Raw genomic sequence first — 19,825 nt, 5'->3', positions numbered from 1 at the left:
AGGATTAATTTGGGCTACGGTAAGTAAAGGGCATAGCACTCTTTAGGGACTCTGCCCATAATCTTTGACCCAACTCCACAAAGGTATTTCGGCACCTCATTCCAGTTTTTAAGCTCCACAAAACTCCCTCTTGGCTGCTGCCTACCCCTCTAGGCACCTAAACTCACCTGCCACCTACATTTTCAGGGTAAAAGGTCTCAGTGCACCTAGGAGCTGCCTGGGCGCATGTGCCCTGGTGCCTTTCTTTAAGTGCCCAGCCACCTAGCTGCAGCCTAAGCCCCAAGACAGTGTGCAAACCAGGGAGGGGAAGGAGGGAATAGGAGAAGTATCTGTTTCACATGTGGGGCCCAATCCATAGGGCATGCTCAGACCAGGTCCAACAGATCAGACCCTTTCAAAATCTAACAGCAGCACCACTGCTCATCTTATAACTTTGAGCCAAGTGCTTAGACTGTTCACATGGGAGCTGCCTCCTCCCCCGCATTTCTCACCCTCTGGCATGGAGAGGGGGAATTAAAGGGTTTGAACAGGGGTCTCCCACCTCTCAGGCAAGTGCTTGAACCACTGAGCTATGGGGTGGGGGTCTCCCTCAGTGTCTCCTGTTGAAGCTGTTCCTCTGTGGATAACTAATGAAGAGGCCTTGGGCCAGAGAGAGAATAGCTTTATAGTCCTGTGGAGGAGGGAGATCCCAGGTCCAGTTCTCCTGCTCCGATTATTAGTTAGCCAAAGTGGAATAGCTTCAACAGGAGAGTCTAAGGGAGCCTCACATCAGAGTATCCCATGGTTTAGGGGTTTGAGCACCCTCCTGAGACGGGAAACTCCTGTTCAATCCTTTCTTCCTTGTAAGCAGAAAAGGGAATGAAACCTGGGTCTCCCCCACCCCAGGAACAAGCTCTAAGCAATGGCCAATAGTTATAAGGTGGGCAGTGACACCACCTCTTCCTCCAGCTGTTTTGAGTGGAGGTAGGCAGAGGCCTAATTCACTCTCATAAGAAAACCTTAGGTGCATAACTCCAGAAGCAGGGTGGGGCTTAGGATACATCCTTCTCATCGGCATCTCCCACGGGCTAGCTTAGGCAGCTCCTCACCTTGTGCACTGGCTTTTGGGGATATTAGTCTTAGTCCATGTCTACACTACAAAATTATATCTACTTAACTTATGTCAGCATGCAGCTACTGCAGTTATTAAATCACTTGCACACACGCGGTTCCTGGTATCAGCGGTGTGTGTCCTCACCAGGAGTTCTTGTATTGATTGTATTGTCAGGGTGGGGAATTGAAAGACGGCTCCTGGAAGCCAGTAACAGTCAACATAAGCAACGCTGTCTACAGTGACACGCATCAACCTAACTACATCGACTAACTCTATACCACTCAGGGAAGCGGTGTTACTAAATCAGTGTAGAGAGGCACTTACGATGGTGGGAGCCAAACTGAAGTGAAGAGACTTCCACAGCTAGGTCAGCACAAGGCAGCTTATGCTGACATAACCCTATAGTGTAGGCCCGGGCACCTATTTCTCTCTATTCATTGTAGAGGGTTGGTGCCTAACTCAGCTTTTGTGGCACCTGGTGTTGTTCCAGTGATTTTCTAGGTGCCGCACTGTGAAGTGTTGCAATATTCAGCATTGCAACACCTTTGTGGATCTGGGCCTTTAACTCTCTGCTCTCTAATGTACAGAAAGGAACATGATATGTCTTTGAAAGGACTACCACCAAAACAATCCTCCAAAGAGGAGACTGGATTGGGCTGGTATTCAGCAATGCCACGTGGGAAACTTAAGTTCTAGTCCTGTTTTGTTGCTTGCTCCCAGCGCTGAGATCCCTGCAGTGGAGGGGTAACATAAAACAAGGCTGAACCATCTAAACAGTGGGCAGTGGACACCTTGCATGACAGTTGGGCTCCAAAGAGTGTCCTCAGTCATGTCTTCTTGCCCAAAGAAAGGTCATGGAGAGATAGTGCCTTACATGGACGGGCCCAAAACTGGGATACTTCCTTAGAACATCCTCCCCCCACCCACACCTATCAATCAAATGTGCCCAGCTGACATCCAACAAAGCACATGGAAAATTCAACCATAAAATAATTCACTGCAACAAAGTGGGGGCAATATATCTTTAATTTTTTTTTTTTTTAAGTATTACAGTATATTCTTATAAAAAGGTGCAGATAAAAAGGACACTACAGGTTTTGTACATTTAATTCATTTATAGTCAAACTGACCAAGAAATGAGGATACACTAAGGCATTACAGCAGCACCGGACCTCTCCCCAGCTCCTATGGGCAGCACTGTGCCTTCTAATTTAGCACATGGGGGAATCCAAAAGTGGCCAGCAAGTTTCAAGCTAAACCTAATGCAAGGAAGTGAGAAGACTGGATGAGGTGAGGTCCTAGCAGGAGCAAGCACTGATCTGAAACATCTGACGTTTCCTTTCAGCACTGAGACGTTTCTTAGGAAGCCTTTCCAGATGGTAGTTAGAAGGGTGGATGATAGCTGGGCACAGAGGGCTTGCTACTAGTGATAAGTCCTTCTAACAATGTACTGTATGGAATTTGTGAAATGTGCTGTAGGCAACACAAAAGGAAACTAATGGAGTCAGATGCTGCTCCCAGTTTTACTGGTGTAAATCCAGGGCAGACTGACCTGACCACACCAGAGCTTATCTGGATTTATACTGCTAACAGAAGAATCTGGCCTTAAGATCTATAGAGTATTCCTCCAAGAATGAGAACAACATGGTGAAGGCTTTATGACTCTCTGAAGTATCTTAAAGACTCCACCATTAGAGAACCCATAGCCCCATTCTGTGCTGGCATACACATGTAGCCATATGAGTTCACAGGTGCTATGTTAAGCAAAATCTGGACAGCTTTGTTTTTTTTACATAAATCCCATAAGGATTAAGTAGCCTTAACTAAACTGCTCACTGGGATCAGTAGTTGGGTGGAGTCGATCCATGGAAGATGTATGTGCAGGATTTAAAAACTTATATTAAAAAACAAAACAAAAAATCTAACCCTTACAGTTGTAAAGAAAATCTTCCCAATGTGTAAAAAAAAAGAAACAAACAAAAAAAAAAAACCAGAAAACTCTAAGAGACAGCAGCCAGAAAGGAATGATAGCTCAGAGTGGCGAGGACTGTCTCAGTTTGGCTCAGCAACCTGTTAACTCTGAAGCCTAATTATGAGAATTTAAAGGACAACAATGTTGTGTGTTAAGCACTTTTGTAGAAACATCCAGCTCCACTGGGATGATGGGCAGAACTGGGGATTGTGGGCGGAGTTTGAGGAGAGTGCTCAGACCTTTTGGCCCATTGCTCGGGATTGGAATAAAATAAAATCACAGTGTGCAAAAGCAACAGATCTGTAATTGGTCTAAAAGAAAAAGCTCTTTGGGTTCGATATTGTTGGGGCCAGTTCACGGCTTTCAGGGAGGTGTGGGCCAATGGGGTTTCAAAACCCCAGGGAACACTCCCTTTCTCCTTCCTTCCCCCACCCAATGAATGACATGCAGCCCAGCCCAGAATTGCCAAGCAGACCGGCTAGCTGGTGTAATGCCCTGGCACAGTCTCAATAGTCTTTGCTGTAGTGCGGTGCATACATGCAAAACATAAGCAAACTAGAATAAGGCAAAAATAAATAGAGGTGTCAGATTTACAGCTTCCCCCTAGAGCTTCCTAAAAACCTTAATTCTTTTTTAAAAACATTTAACCAAAATAAAAAAATACCCAGAAACAAAACTGCAAACATCATGTACATCATGAACTGTACAACCCGTCTCCATTCCCCTCAAGGACACTTCGGACACATGCCTCTCCCCCCACAACCCAGCTCAGAGTGCCCCCAAGGAGAGGAAACGTTCCTCCAAAGAGGCTGACCCTCACATAAATGCCCACCCGGCCCCTCACAACCTCTCTCCCTTCCTCGGAGACCACAAGCACGTTACAGAAATGCTTCTGAAGAACACCCAAGCCATCTTCCCCTTGGGAAGTCTCTAGCCACTAAGCACTAGTCCTGCTGTGGCCGCTGAGGCGGCAAGGGCGGATTTGGTGCCTGGATTTTCAGTCAGCTGCAGAATGTGGACTGGCCTTTCTGCTCCCATGTTGTGGAGCTGCTTTGAGGTCAACTTATCCTGGTCTCTGGAAATGTGACTGATTCAGAAGCATGATCCAGACCAGAGACAGCCAGCCAGGGAGGGACTTGAGTGTTGCCCCAGGTGGCCACAGAAAAGTTATTAGCATAAATCAACAATAATGGGCTTGCACAGGGGTAATTAAGGGTAGACTTGGACCCTGGGGGCCAGATTTAAGGAGACAGAAAATACACTCTTCTGTAGCAGTGAGACTTCAGGGGAGGGACTTGGCTCAAGGGAGGACAGGCAACATTACCCTCAGTTGAGCTAAACACTCTGCCACGGATCCAGAGGAGCTGGCTGGTGGAAAGAGCTGAGGAGGGTGCTCAATCAACACACACCTCTGTCTGTTCAGCCTATCCACTTTTGGGGCCAGGCTGGCCCCTTACAGCTGCCCCATTGCAGAAGAGGTTGAAGCTACGTTGTGCCACTGTAACCTGGTTCCCTGGCCGGGAGCAGGGGGGAACGACTTCTCACTGCCTGAGACCTCTGCCAAGGTTTGCACCAGTATGACTCTGGAATTAAATCAAATCCCAGCTCTACTGGCAGTTGCCCCAGACAGGTTCTCTTGCGAGCTTGTTGTCTTCACCTTGCACATGCCCTGGCCTTCCTGTTGTTTCCCATTGCCTTCCCTTCCCTGGGATTTGCTGGGGCACAGCGGGCCCACTGTCAGCATCCCTCTGGGGCTGGCAGGACAGTCTTTGGGAAAGTGGCCTAATCCTTCTTGCTGGCGTAGGATTTAAGTACTCTGAAAGAGCTGCTAGGAAGGCTTCAGGAAGTGCCTCGGTTAAGCTACGAAAGAGGCGGTACTTAAAGCTGCCCTCCTGTGGGCTGCTGCTTTCCGCTTGCCAACATGCTACCCCAGGGCTTTGTGTGAGCAGTCCCTGTAGGAGGCTGAATGGAATGGTAGGAGAGAGGAAGGTCCGTATCCACGCCGATGCTATTCCCCATTTTCCTTCCATCCACAACGAGCCAAAAGGGCCAGCTGCACACTACAGACATTCCTGCCAAGAAGGATCATGGGGGTAGAGTGGGGCGGAACAATGCCTGGACAGCAGTGAGGCACTTGGGGGTTCCCAAGGCAATGGCAGAGAAGATTTTGGCTCTAGCAGCAAGCCCAGGAGCTGTGAGATCAAGGGTAGGTCCACAGATGTGCAGGACTGTGATTGCAGCTGATCCCCTTAAAGTGAACATGTCATTGGGTTCCCACAAGGGAAACACTGAGGCTGCACCTACCCTGACTGTTTCAGGGAAACACTTCCACAGCTGTAGCTTGGTGCAGCTCCACTGGTGCTTGCAATGGCAGGAGTGCTAGTGTGGACTGGCAGGGCTGAGTAGGACCAGAGGAGGTGGAGATGGGACAGCTCCTGGGATGCTGCAGGGCTGGGCTGAGCCAAGATGCAGAGCAGCACAGGGGTGGTGGAAAAGCAGCAGAGCCCCTATGACATTGCAGGGCAAGTCTCAGATCAGGGAGCAGATCCCAGGGATTGGGGAAGATGGGAAATTGGGAGAGCACTGCAGACTAAGCCCCTTCATTTAACTGTTCTCTTTCCCCCCGCCCCCTTTCAATCCCAACACTCATATCCTCTTGTTCCAGGGAAATGGACATTTTATTTCAAATCTTGGGAAATGCTGGCTTCTAGACTCAGCCAAGGGAGAAAACACCAACCAACCAACAACCCAGAATGGAGCTCCTGTGGGTTCTTATGGTCTCACAGCAAGCACCAGTCACCGTGTCAGTGATCACAGCCCGTATCCTGTGCATTGTGGGGCCCTGCTAATACAAACTCATTCACTTGAGAACAAAGACTAGGCAGGGCAGCACAACCTTCATTTTCCTTCCTTAGCCAGTTAGCGGCTCTCCAGAGAGCTGTGTTGAAACAGCACAAGCGAGTTGCACTGAGTCACAGCACATCAAGGTCTAAAATCAAGATGGAACGTGGTCCCAGCATGAAGGTGGGTTCCAGGGCAGGGCCAGCTGTTCCTCCCATCCCACGTGGCCAGACACTTCTCATACCATGAAAACATGTTAACAGGCCTTTCTCCCTGTTGCCAAATGTCAGTGGTAGGAAATGCTGCCCACCTTCAGGATTCAAGGCAAGTGTATCCAAGCCCTCACAAGGGGCCTCCTCCTCCTCCCCCCAAGAGGATTTTGCTATGGGGCAGGCAATCAGAGAAGGGGAACGCGCTAAAGGCTCCTTAGGATGGAGAAAGCAGCCTTGATCCAGCGTCAGAGACTCAAGCAAAAAAGCATCAGAGACTCAAACACTTGATGCTGAGAAATGGAGCTGGAGTAGATCTAGAAGGTGTATATGGGCTCCTGTAGGCTTTTCAGTCACAGTAATCTAAGTCCACAGTGCGGCCCACAGTTGCCTGGTAAAACCTTATGTGCTTTGTGCACCAATCTGGGAGTTGGTTTCACCAGCTCCCTTTGACTCTCCCACACAGAGATCTCTGGAAATCTTGGGCTGAACTGTGCAATCCTGATGAATGGACACTGGGCTTCTTTGTAACAACCTCCCTCTCTTTGCCTTTGCTACATTCATGGCATTGCAAGGTGACTAGAGTGTCAGAAAGCCTAAGACAAGCCTGCTGGTGATAAGCACAGGGGGGGGAGATGCTCTCTCAAATTCAAAGCTCATCCTCTGAGCTGAGTTTTCTTTGCTCTCTCAACCCCTGTTGAATTTTCCTTATAAAATGGATTAGTCTTGGACTGGGGGCCAAGAGGGTACAACTCCAGTGAAACCATGGAGTCACAGCTGCTTACACCAGGGCTGAAATCTGACCTTGGTACTAAACTGAATTAGTGGGTGAGCACTAAAACCGGGGAAGATAAAACAGGTTAAAAAATCCTGATATTTATAATCCTTAAAAATCTCAGACTTGGAATTTGGAGACTACCAAAAACTAAACTCAATTATACACCAATTTGGCTTGTATTACGATCTCATATGGCTCTCACAGGGTGGGATATATGGCATGCTTTAAAAAAAGTGTTGGAATAGAACACTGATCTGATAGGGGACAGCAAGGAGCTTGTGAATATAATTTACAGAAGAGATTTTTTAAAAATCTCTTTTGGAGTTTTTAAAAAAATTGCTTAAAAATGTGAGTTTTTTTCTTAAACTTTCAAAACCTGGTATGAAAATACAAAATCTCTCCTAAAAAGTGCCTGTGTCTGCCACAATGGACATTTCTGTTAACTGCTAATCCCCGAGGGGGAAGGGAATAATACTGAAGGAGAATGCACGCAGCTCTTGTAAGATACCAGCTCTTCACCATGAGTATTCTGCAGAGGTGCAGCGGTCTGGAATGTCGTCAATAGGGAAATTCTAGGGAGGGAGACTCAAAATACAGTAAACATTACAGTTTTTAACTTTTTTTTTCCTTATCTCCATAGTTTACATAATTATTTAACCTTCCAAAGTTCAGAGAACCTCCACAGTGTGTTTCCCCGATGTTGTCTGAATATAATACTGATCAGGCAGTGTGCCTGGGGCATGGAGTTTTGTCCTGCAGACTCAATGCTGAGCCTGAGATTAAGTGACATTTGGAGAAAAATAAAGCCAAGCAATTAAAGTGACAAACTGAGCTGTTTCTGGACTTCCTCCAGACTGAGATTTCCTGCTGTTTGTTTTTTAATGCATATTTTGCAGACGATGGGTCTCTTTCTCTCATCGAATATCACATCCAGAACGCTCCTTTCTTTCTCCTCCTTTTTCTCTCCATGGGAAGATAACCAAAAAGCTCACTTAAGGAAGACAAGACAAAAGAAACCGTGACAAGCTGCATAAGCTAGTCTCATTACTAGAGAGTCGTGAAGGTGATCAGAAATAGCAACAAAATAGTCAGTGTCTTTCTTGTTGGCTTGTTTGTTTTTGGCTGTGTGCTTTACATTTTTATTTTTTAATACAAAGATTCCTATTAACTAACTAATTTTCAAAGCCCTCGACCCATTCAGATCTGTGTCCTCTTGATTAATTCCCGTCTTGTTTATGGCACCTTCATTGCAAGCAACACCTTCCAAGTGGAAAAGACCCTGTCTTTTACATGGCTGTCCTTCACATAGTATGATGTTTTATGGTTCCTGCAGGGGTTTGCTGAGAAGACAACTTCTTCGATGCAAGCTCTAAAAGACAACTTGATTGGAATGAACTATTTAGGACCTTGTGATGATTCCATACAGTTCCCAATTTCCATTACATTGCGCTAACAAAATGATGCAAAAGCAGTCAGTACGAAATTATCAGCACTGGGAGGCTATTACCCTCCTACCCTTGGGCAATGGCATTTGGATCTGGCCCTGATCAGCTGTGGGTTCATTTTCTAGACTCCAATGCAGAGCACCCATTCTAGAACATGTATTTCACTTTCTCCCAACTTTTCAGGTTCTAGAACATCCCTAGAAGCTTCAACAGGTTCCAGAAAATGGCTTTAAAAAATTTCAAAAAAAAGTTTTTTTAAAATGGTTTCATCAATTCTGATTATTGGATTTCAAGGCAGGACTCCATCTCATTTCCAAACCCCGTCCTTCCCCTCTGAGCATCATTTGCTTTGGCTATTATAGGCCACAAAAAGCACAAATAAAAACCACACAGTACATGAGATCAAAAGCATTTTTCAGGTTTAGTCAATGACTCTTTGTAAACCAAGTTCTGGAAAGGAACTCCATGAAGGCTTATCCAGATCTCGAGAAAGCGTCAGGTGTGTTCAGAGCCAGCCTGAGATGTAATGGTCTTGCTTAGTCTCAACAGACAGAGAACACTACTTGTTTGTACTTTGGCACACAGTGAACGATCTTCCCCCAGCTGCTGAGTGGTCCACAAGACCCAAGTGCTTCCTCTTGTCATCAATGGGCCTTTGCTGAGCTTGGAGGCAAGATTCCCAGAAGCAAATTGGCCAATGTTCCAAATGGCCCAGTCACAAACCCTGCTGGCTCCACAGAGGCACTTTTACAGCCATTCCACATTAGGCGCGTGGGGGAGGGGAGGAAAGTTGGTCATGAAAAAGTAATGTCTCCAGCTACGGGCTGGGTGAGCACTTGGGGGCAACCATCAGCCAATTGCTGTCACACACACATTCATCTTTCTTCATTTGTTCTTTGTCGTCATCTTCTTTGGGTTGGTTTTTTTTTTTTTTTTTCCTTTTAACGTCTCCTCCTTCCTTTTGTTGTTAATAATTTAGTTTGGTCACCGCCCGCTCCCGACTTGTCTCCAAGCCTTGGTTCCCCGAACGCTTACGGTTGCGCTTGAGCTTGGATAAGTCTTTGTCAAAGACCTCGCCCGACCTGAGGGCTGACACCAGGTCGTCGAATTCCCCACTCTCCTCGGAGATGCTGCCGACCTTTGCTTTCTTTTGTCGCCTCTCTTTCTCCCTCTGCTCTTTCAGCTGTTGAGAAAGACACATGGATTTAGGCTTGGCTGGGGCTGAACAGAACATTGTATTGTTAAGGGATGTTGTCAAGTAGGAACTAAGATACCACGGCAATTGGCGTGATGTGGAAAGATAGATTACAGAGGGGGGCTCAGTCCTGAGTCCTGCTGCACCCGCGGGAGAAAGAAGGCATAAGAAACCCCCTCAAACCCTATGCCTGAGCCTCTGGGGGGGGGATAGCAGCCAGACTGGGCTGCTCCTCTATTCTCCTGTGCAGGTGGGTAAGGAGTGGGTGGAGCTTTGTCTACCCCCTCTTCTCCCAGTCCTGCATTGAAGCCAGCATTAAAAGGGGACACAAGTAATTTGCAGTTTGCAGATACTTCCCTCATGGAGCAAGGGAGAAGCAGAGCCCAAGAATTACAATCTGGTTCATGTCCTGCTCTTGGGGCAGTGGCAGCTACATGCTACATCTTATTCAGACCGGGCTGGAAGGTAACAGTCAAGCCCATAGGTGAAAAGAAGAGAGAGTATAGACAGACTTAGGTTAGACCCCAAACTAAGTACAGGGTGTGCTGATAAACCCAAATAGGAATAGAAATCTGGTTATTCAATCAAACCACATGTATTGGGATGGAAGGAGGTTAGTTCACCCCAACCCCCAGGGAACCACACATCGGAGTTCCAGCAAGAGAATCAAATGATGCACACATGTTCTCCCTGCCCTGTCAGGGCCAAAGGCAGCCTCTGTAACCACAGCATTGAGGGCAGCCAGGGGGAAATGCTGCTGGTATCTGCAAGGCAGGCGCCAGTGTGCTGCAGTGTCACAACGCGCTGTCCGGGGATAGGCACAGAACAGATGATAATCCAGTCTGAATGGAAGCAGCCCAGTTGGCAGGACCAAGCAGGATCTGGTGCCAAGTGCTTTCAAACAGGAATATCAGCCCTAAAGCAGGACGGTATCCCCCATGTGTGCAGGGGAGGCAGCCCAATGGCCGGATGGCATCCTTCAGATGTGGAGAGGGGGGGCACCCAGATGTCAAGCAGGCAGCTTGGGGGCTGGGACAGCATGCCCAGGTTTGACAGGCCAGCACAACTTCTTTTGGGGAGAAGAGTGCAGAACAGATCTCTGGGGGCTGGAAGACCTCCATGCCCCCCTCTTGAGTCAGCCTTAAGATTTCAAGGCAGCCACCAGATGTTTGCCCCTGATGACTGAAAACTCTGTCAATAACAAGGCCTGCAGTGGGAGGGAAAGCACACAGCCAAGAGCACTTTGGCATGACGGGGAGCTGGAAGACAGGCAGCTGGGACAGGAGAGGAGAAATGAGGGACAGGTGGAGGAGAGCCAGGCTTGCAGGAGCAAAAGAGACAGCGAGAGAAGGTGTCTGAAGCAGTGGCAGGGATGGAACATGAGCTGGGGAATCATCTCACTTGGCCCCTGTTCTCTTGAGAACAAGGAAAGAGGCGTCCCTTCCCCGATGCCTCCTCCCCCGGTTCTCACCATGGCCTCCATGCGTGCCCTGCGCTCCTCCTCCTCTTTCTTCTTCCTCATATTCTCCAGATCTTGCTTGGCCTCTGTGAACGACTGCAGGAAGGTGTCGAAGATGCCAAAAAATTCATCTGGCTGCATCTTGCCCTCGTTCTCTCCAAAATGCTTCAGTGCCTTGGCATACTGTCAGACAGGGAGAAGAACAGAACAAGAGCATGGCAATTAGAAGGGCTGTTCAAGGGGGACAAGGAGATAAAGCCTAGGGATGGCTTTGCACAGCACTCAAGCCCCTTTGGGTTCTTTTGTGGCCAATGGGAAATCGCCTCCACAATCTGCTGCTGGCTAAGGAAAGGCTATTTGATCTCTCCCCTGAAGAAGATGCTCCCCTAACTAGCCAGCTGGCATTTGGAGGGCAACAGTTAAGCACCAATGTCAAAAAAAAAAAGCCCAGTGCCTAAGGGCCACAGTCATTTCAGAGAGCAGCTGTCCAGCCACACCTCAGTAACATCACTGTAACCAATGATGGAATGAGTGCTAAACTGTGCCTGATCAAATGAGTCTCCTCTCCCACCTCTCCCCTCTGGGTCAATCGAGAACTTGGCTAGGGTTAAGAGACCCTTGCCGTAACATGACAGTGTTCCATCACTGGCCTTTTGCGGTGTAATCCCTCACTGTGAAGACCACTGAGCAAACAAAGGGTGTTGTTTGGCAGAAACCAGGCTGCAGACAGACAGGGAAGGAGAGGAGGGTAAGGAAAGCAGCCAGCGCTCCCAGGGGGACTTAAAAGAGAGCGGAAACATCAGAAGTGGCCTTTATTTTACAAGGCGAATGCTGAGGCTATAGGACGCATTTGGAGGCTGCCAACTGGCAGGACTTCAGTCACAGGGCAGCCTTGATCTGGCTATGGTGAAGTCACAGCAAAGCCTGGCTCTGGGTCATGAGCCCTGCAGCCCTGACACAGACATGCCATTACCAGTACATGCACACATCATCATACACCCCCACTCGGATACAGCCATAAACTTGCATGAACCCACCCACATGCCCTGCCGCTGATACTCACACAGAGCCATATGCCCTCTCGATGCTACTCTTCCTCCCAACACTGATCCACGCACACACTAGTACCCATAAGCACTCTCAGCCAACACACATACATATCCACACACTCCCCCAGTGTAGATGTTCATACCCTCCCCACAGACACACCTCCATTAAACCACACCATGACTCCTGCAGGCTGAAGATTCACTGCATTTGATCACTGCAGAGCGCTTTAGGTGCACACCCAATTAATACAAATGACGATGGTCCTGGTCTGTGGGGTGACAATCTAGCTGCCCATCCCCAACTTGGGTGATTTTATAGAACGCGAGAGAGACCAGGAGCTGTGTGGTTTGTATCCCAAACAGGAAATGAGTAAGAAACTCTGGGATCCAGCCTCAGAAGCCCCTGCAACTCTGATAGCTGCACGAGGATAGACATTGGGAGAGGAACAGCATAAGCACCACCACCCAACACGCACTCAAGGGGAAAGAAATCCCTTAACAAAAACGGATGAAGGAACAGTTTCTTTCTGGCACTGCTTGGGAAATTTTGCGATTCTCCCCACACTCCCTCTCCTTTGCTCTTCCTGCCAGGCTCGTGCAAAGCAGTTTGCAGCAAAAGTCTAGTTCTTTTAAAAACAGTTGCTTTTTGGCAAAAAAGCCTAAACAGACAGAGAAATTCAGAGTAGCTGACATTAAACAAAATTTGCTACAAGCAGCACAAGTTGCGAGCATGACAGGAGTTAAAGGAGGCATAGCAGGAGCAGCAGCCGAGAATCAGAGACGGCAGCGTGCAATTGCAGGCTAGCAATGGATGCCTGGTTGGTTGAGTTTAACCCTCATCTCTGGACATATATATTGAGAAAAGTACAGTAGAGAGCAAGCATTATGTTTTGACTGCTAGGGACTCTGGCCCTTCCCCAGGGAGACATGCCAGAGATTGTGGAGACAGCCCCTTTGAAACCTGAAAAAGAAGATCCCTTTGCTTAGTTCTCTCTTTCCCATTAGAGGCCAATCAGCCAAGGGCGGCAGGGTGGGGGCGAAGAAACAGGGGAGACCACTGTAGTGCACAGACACTGCCATTGTGCACAGAACAAAAAGAGCCCAGAACATTCTTCAACCACAGGGACAGACCTAGTCAGGGATTCCCTTCCCATTTAACTCATTGCCATGATTTGTAGAGAACTAAAAAGTAAGGCACAAATCAAGACCAGCGACATTCCTTCCCCACACAAAACATGGACAAAATGGTCTCTCTTGTTCTAGGCAATTCCCTGCCCTTTGAACTCCCACAATATTTGCCAGAATGACTCTTATTTACTCAAAGGTGGGACAGAATCCAAATCCTCAACTCTGTACGGTTTCTCACTAGTATCTAGTTCACAAAGGATAAGAGGTTATTACTGCTGCCAGCAGGAGGAGTTACTCTGTTAGATCAAGTGGCAGAAGCTTGTCCTTTTAGCACTGGAGATCCTGGGTTTAGTCCCTGGCAACACCACACAATGGGCAGTCCTTACATCTAGCCATGGTCAGTTTTTGTCACAGGGGTTCTTGTAGGTAGGGATGGGAGCACCAGTGCAGAAATGGAATGAATCTTAACATTGGTCTGGATTATAGAACTTTGGGAAGGTGAGTGAGATGGTGCACAAATACTAAACTGGTTTAAACGAATGGGGACAATCCCACAGAGTACATAAGTATTGCCTAGTACTTTTATTGGACTTTCAAAGACCTGGCCCTTTCCTGGGCCTCTTGAATCCTACCTACGTATAACATGTGCATAGTTCCCAAGTGCCATTCTTAATTCCCTTAAAAAGAGGGAATGCACACTATACTTCTGACTGCCATTTGCCCAACGGCTATCATGCACCAGCTACTCTTGCTTCATCAGCAGGGATGCTCTGGTCATTGCTCCTCTCACTAAATGGAGTCACAGAGTTCCACTGCCTCCTTAAAGGCACAATAGCCTCATTAAAGAAAAATAACTGTTGGAGAGTCTTATGAATAAAACTGGTTCTAGATTTTGAAGCAACTTTGAGGAAGGACTGTGCTGGACCTCTGACACCTCATGATACCACATTCACTTACTGTAAAGCAATGGAATCTGAAAGGTAGAAACATACAAGCTACAAGTTTACGAAAGGTAACAAATGAACTATGAAACAAAAGCAATGGTTTATTTAATTAAATGTTTTCTCTCTGGTCTCCACTCAGAAAAAGTGATTGGAGCAGAGGAATATGAACCAGAAGAATGGATTCTAGACCCAACTCTGCCACTGATATGACCTTCTGCTAGTCCAGCGGTTGTCAATAGGGGACCACAAGCCAAATCCAGACTACTAGACGCTTTTGAACAGACCCCAAAAATCTTATTTACTTATTTTTTATTATTTTCTCTGGAGTTTGGACCTTGACTATACCTTGACCAAGAAATTTGGACCTTGACAAAATATTGACTACCCCTGTGCTAGTCACTTTCCTGTCTGTACTTCGGTTTCCCCATGTGCTACATGAGGATAGGGATCGCTATCCTCTACTTTATAGGGGAGTTGCAAGGATTAGTTAGTTAATGTCTGTAGAGTACTCTATAAATGCAAGTATCACAGAAGGTGGGATGCTAACGAAACCTCATACCCTTTAAATTCCAATGCACCCCTCTATTTTAGGACTTTACCTATCTATCAACTGAATCAGTTTTGCAACATATGCTTCTCAGAACTTACCATCTCCACCAGGACACTCCACTGCAAACACATTGCTTTCCCCAGTGTCCACCCTACACTGCATGAGCAGCACGTGATGCATTGCCACAGCCTTTGCCTTACTAGCAGCTTTGAAGTGTAAAACGGTCAGGATCATGTGAAGGGTGATTAGGACTCAATGGGCCTCCTTGTTGAAGTGGAAATTTCTGATTGCCCGGCTTATCCCTGGCTGGCTGCCCGCCCATTAACTCTGCATGTGTGCCTGCCTCAGGCTGAGCCTGCTATGTGCTCCTGGGCTGTCACAATTCTTTACGATAGCTGTCAGCCTTACGAGAAACGACACGTTAATCTTATTTGAGATAGTGAATTACACACGCCCTAGCACGGGCATCAGAGACAGATCTGCTGCATTTCATGCCTCCTCATGTCAACCCTAGTCCACATCTCACAGACACTCCGTGTTATTCTGGACTACAGGCATCTCCTTCATATAGTCTCCTCTACAGTGGGCAGAGAGACCCTGAAAATGGGTTTGCCATGAACCTTCTTTCCCCCTCTGCTCATGGATAGGTGAACTATTCCCTGAGGTGCCATCAAGCCTTCATCATTTGGGCCCTGTTTGTCGCAGGTAATTGTGGGTTCCTGATAAGCATAATGCTGCATCATCAATGGATGGACACAAATAAATTGATTGAGCTCGTATCACTTCCTCTTACGATCTGGTCAATGCTTCTAGCATAAGTAGCATCAGCCCTGCCCATTACTTGAATGGGAGCACTCTACTGAAAACACAGTATGCTGCAGTGATTCAGCAGGTGGCACTCTTCTCTCTGAATCGGTCTCTCCCTTCCACCCCCACAGCATAAGGTGCTGTGCTGCTATAAGTGACATATGTGGGGTTAGAACTACATCCCGAACCCTCATAAGCAGACATCATAACTGATCAGATTGCTGAACTGGCTTAACCCACAAGAGCCAGAATGCTCCAGTAGACAGGCCACTGGCCCGGGAATCAGAACGTCCAAGTTCTAATCCTGACTCGGCCACTGATGCTTTTAGTGACCCTGGGCAAGTCCCTTAGGGTACATCTACACAGCAATTAAACACCCACCACTGGCCCAGGTCAGCAGACTAGGGCTAAAGGGCTGTTTAGGGGTGGAGAGGTTCAGGCTTGGGCTGGAGCTTAGGCTCTGGGGACCTGTGAGTTCGAGTCAGTGGGCCAGCTATGTGCCTTTTATTCCATTGTAGACATACCATGAACCTTTTTGACTCAGCTTCCTTTTGGGACAAGACGACAATGGTGCTTCCGGTAGCCTCTTTTGTAAAGTCCACATATGAAAATTAGGTAAGTACTAAGCATTGTATTATTCTGTGATGTCAAGCACTGGAACATGAATAGAAACTTGCTTATTACTTAAGCCATTTGGGGGAAGATACATGGGCAAAGCAAGATGGAAAATGTGGGCTTTTGGGTGGAGAGAAGATTATAACATAGGCTGGTATATAATTTTTCATTAAAATAAATTCATTTCCACAACTTATCACTCCTCCATCTCATGATAACAGGTCTGTATCTCATTACTAACTCTCCTCCCCCTGCCAAACTTTCCACTGAATTCCCCTTTTTGCCAAAGCAAATGGTTTAGATAGTTGTTTATTTTTAAAAGTTCAACAAGGAGATGGAAAACAGGACGGCAGCACACGGTCGCAGCTGAGCCCGCCAATGAAGCATCAAGTGGCTGCAGAGACCCCATTGGAAGCAGCAGGAAGCGTGGGGTGGGAGGGCGGAAGAAGAGGGGGGCAAACCACAATGTTGACAATTATCCTGGAGTCTCCAAGCATTATTGAGGGACTAGCAATGGGAAGAATGAATTACACCACCTGCTCTGAGCAAAACTTAAAAGACTTCCCTAGTCAAGCAATACCAAAGTTGTTGCTACTAAAGACTTGAAACCTGCAGCAAGGCAGTTCAACTAAATGCTACTCTGCTCTCTATGGGCCTGTCAGTGGAAAGACTCATCGATCTCCACAGAGGTTGGATGGGACCCTACGTCGCCTTGAAACCTATTGATCATAAAGGATATTTGAGCTAGTTCCATGGTAGCCAATAGCAACCCTGCTCATGCAATATAGACATCATGAGCATTTTTGACACATTAGATAACTTGTCCTGGGCCATCTGCATTTCTAATTTAGTGTAGGTTGGGGAGATAATTTATTTACCAAATGGCTCTGTTTGAGATGGCAAGCTTTGGTATCTGTCCATGCCTCTTGGAACGTGCCCCAGCTTGACTCCCCCAATAGCCCATTAGTTTCAGCAGCTGACAGAAGGAACCAGTTCCAAAAGACCGAAGGAGGCCAACTTTTGTGTTTGAAATGGACGTTCTGTCTTTGCTGCTTGGACTGCAGAATCCCTGTGTGCCTTGTAGCTCTCTGCCATTAATGGCTATTATTTTAGCTGGATTTTCACTTTCCTCTGCTGCTCTTCAGAACAGTGTAACTATGTTTGTCAAATTTACTGGTATCCAGCGGCTGTGCAGATTTTGACCTCCCATCTCAATGATGCTCAATATTGGTCCCCGGCTTGCAGTATCGTTTCATAGTCAAGTCATAAAAAAAGATAATGGACAGGCTCCCACCTCCCTTTCATCTTAACCTTGCCAAGGTTATTTCTTTGTCTTCATTATGCCCCTGTACTGGGCAACAGTGGGAAGAAGGATGCGTGGTGTTGATTTTATATCTATTCCAGCTTCTGCGCTGTAGAGCCAGCTTGTGAATTCTAATCACTAGGATAGTGATCATGTCTGAAATATACATAGCGTCTTTCGTCCAGAATGATCCAAAGTGTTTTACAAACAAACAGATTATAAACTATACACACAGGGTGAAGTTCACCCATTGCAGACAACAGATACAATGCCATTGCTTCACTTCAGTGTATTGTTAGCGCTTATGTGGAACTTTAGTGGTACACAGGCCTTATGGGGTAAATGTCATCCCTAGCAAGTAGAAAAATAAAATTTACACCATAGGAAGAACTGGTGAGAAAAATAGTTGGATTTGGCCTCAGCGTTTGCACGGCTTTCCCACAAAACCAAGAAGGGCAGTTTTCTCAGGTGACACACTCTCATCCTGTTTTCCTTCTGAAGAAAGCAATGTTTCATGTGGATCAAACGTGTGAAAATTGGTGATAAATTTCAGGATGGAATTTCAATCCCTTTCCCACCACACACACGGGAAATGGCAGAAAATATAATCCCTTGATCAAAACTGTGAATTCTCCTTAAAAAACCAATCCCTCACAGGTGTTACAGTGCATTGAAGGTGAAAAAGCCATTAGCAGAACAGTGCCCAGCACTCTGAGTGAACCTATTGAGAGTCTGGGCCAATTTTTCAGCCTGATTTTAACTGAGCATGTGTTATGCGCATGCACAGATGATGGTGGTTACAGCATTTCACTTGCGAAGATAGAGGCCAGCGTCTGAGAATCTGGCCCTTACGTTTAAAACATCACTTCTTCACTGGGGCAATTGGCATCACCTGGTCCAGTCGTCGTCTGTCTAAGCAAAGAAGCCAAAGACTGCATGGGCCGTGTGAGACTGAACTCCCCCCTCAACATTAGATGTGGTGGCTTTAGGGTAGGGTTGAGGTGCACTCGTGGGGCTGTGTGGAGGAAAGCTGCACTACCTGTGTTATACCTGCTCCATGGGTAAATAGACTGCTCTGGTAGGGTATCTTCTATGTTATGGGTAAAGTTTAAGGACTTAGTTTGGCCTAGGATCTATCTGAGAGACTGCCTCTCCATCCATGTCATACTGGGTTCAGGGAAGGTATTGAGCTGCAGCCCCATTGGTCTAAGAGAGAGTGAAGGCTGCAGGCAGGATGCTCTGCATGAAGGACTTTCAGCTTGGGAACTCATTCCTTGCCCTTAGTCCTAAATATCTTGAGTGTACTGCCCTCCAGGACAGGCTGTAAGGCCCTTTGTATCCCTTAGCAGTGAGGAAATGGGAAGACTTGAGTAGGAGCTTTTACGACCGGATCATTGTTGGTTGACACTGTGCTGATTAATAACTGGAAAAAAGACTACTGGAGTTGTCTCTCTTATCAATGAATACTGGAGAAGCAGAGAGGAGCAAAGGGTTGTAGCGTTCTTTTGGAGTGGATTTCTTCTATAAAGCTAAATAAATAGAGAGCGTTTTTTGCCAGCACTAAAGACACCTAAAAATCACTTCTCGGGTTTGAAAAGATACTTTGTATTGTTTTAAATCCAAGCTCAAGAAAGATGGCTCTGCCTAACTCCTTGCAAACAATTAGCCAGTACTATATTTAGAATGATATTCAATCCCAGAGGTTAAAACCAGGATTTCATTATTAAAATCAGTGAGCCAGACCATTTCTTCCAGGGCTCATTAGAATTTTTTTTTTTAAGTCCTTTTCCCTCACTCCCCATTTCATTTCTAGAAATCAAAAGGAACAGGATAGTGAGATCTCTGTGTATTGTGTCCTACTTTTGCTGGGCAGTTGTAGTAGCAGTTTCCATGGCAGGGACAGTGCTCACGATTCAGCAAACAGAAAGCTCTTTGAGCATGGGAGCTGTTATGGGCTCTGGGAAGCACATCTGGTTTGTTGAGAATTTCCAGTTTTGAAAAAAGAGCAGGAGAAGGGGGAAAAAAGAAGTGAACATGAGAAACAATACAGTACTGGTAAGGACAGAGAGTTCTCTTTCAGGAGTCCAAGGCAGCTCAATGCCAGTGGGAGAACCAAAGCTCTAGATTCAGCAGAAGCTGGAAAGGCATATGTTCAAGAATAGTAGGGGTGTGTTAGGAGAAGGTAAAAGGGAATGGGGGAAGAGGTTTCCTAAGTATGTTATAGTCATTAACATAAGACTTCTCTTGTTAAATGCTTTATGTTGGCAAATGTCAAAAACGTGTGCAACAAGTTCCAGACATATTGGTCCGGCTATGGGGAGACGCTCCAATTATCCTTAAAGCAACAGGATCCCCTTTTTCCTACCCTGACCTGACCAAGGAAATGTTGTATCCATGCCTCGGAGTGAATGATTTTATGTGTTTAACCACTATTGAC

The 19,825-nt window shown here is 46.7% G+C and overlaps 1 protein-coding gene across 10 annotated transcripts in view; it reads right to left on the bottom strand.

The window, feature by feature from the left end:
- Positions 1-2,100: 2,100 nt before the first annotated feature.
- Positions 2,101-19,825, bottom strand: part of DAAM2 (dishevelled associated activator of morphogenesis 2) — a 244,007-nt gene continuing 226,282 nt past the window's right edge. For all 10 annotated transcript variants that reach the window (XM_038395793.2, XM_038395798.2, XM_043511616.1 and 7 more), the window contains 2 exons: positions 11,005-11,175; positions 2,101-9,521 (listed from right to left, as the gene is read on the bottom strand). In XM_038395793.2, coding sequence (XP_038251721.1) covers positions 9,306-9,521; positions 11,005-11,175 — 387 coding nt within the window. In that variant the 3' untranslated portion in view covers positions 2,101-9,305. The remainder of the gene's footprint in view (positions 9,522-11,004; positions 11,176-19,825) is intronic.

This window comes from Dermochelys coriacea, chromosome 3 (assembly GCF_009764565.3).
Source record: "Dermochelys coriacea isolate rDerCor1 chromosome 3, rDerCor1.pri.v4, whole genome shotgun sequence".
Classification (NCBI taxonomy): Eukaryota; Metazoa; Chordata; order Testudines; family Dermochelyidae; genus Dermochelys; species Dermochelys coriacea.
This window is presented reverse-complemented; position numbering and strand designations above follow the sequence as displayed.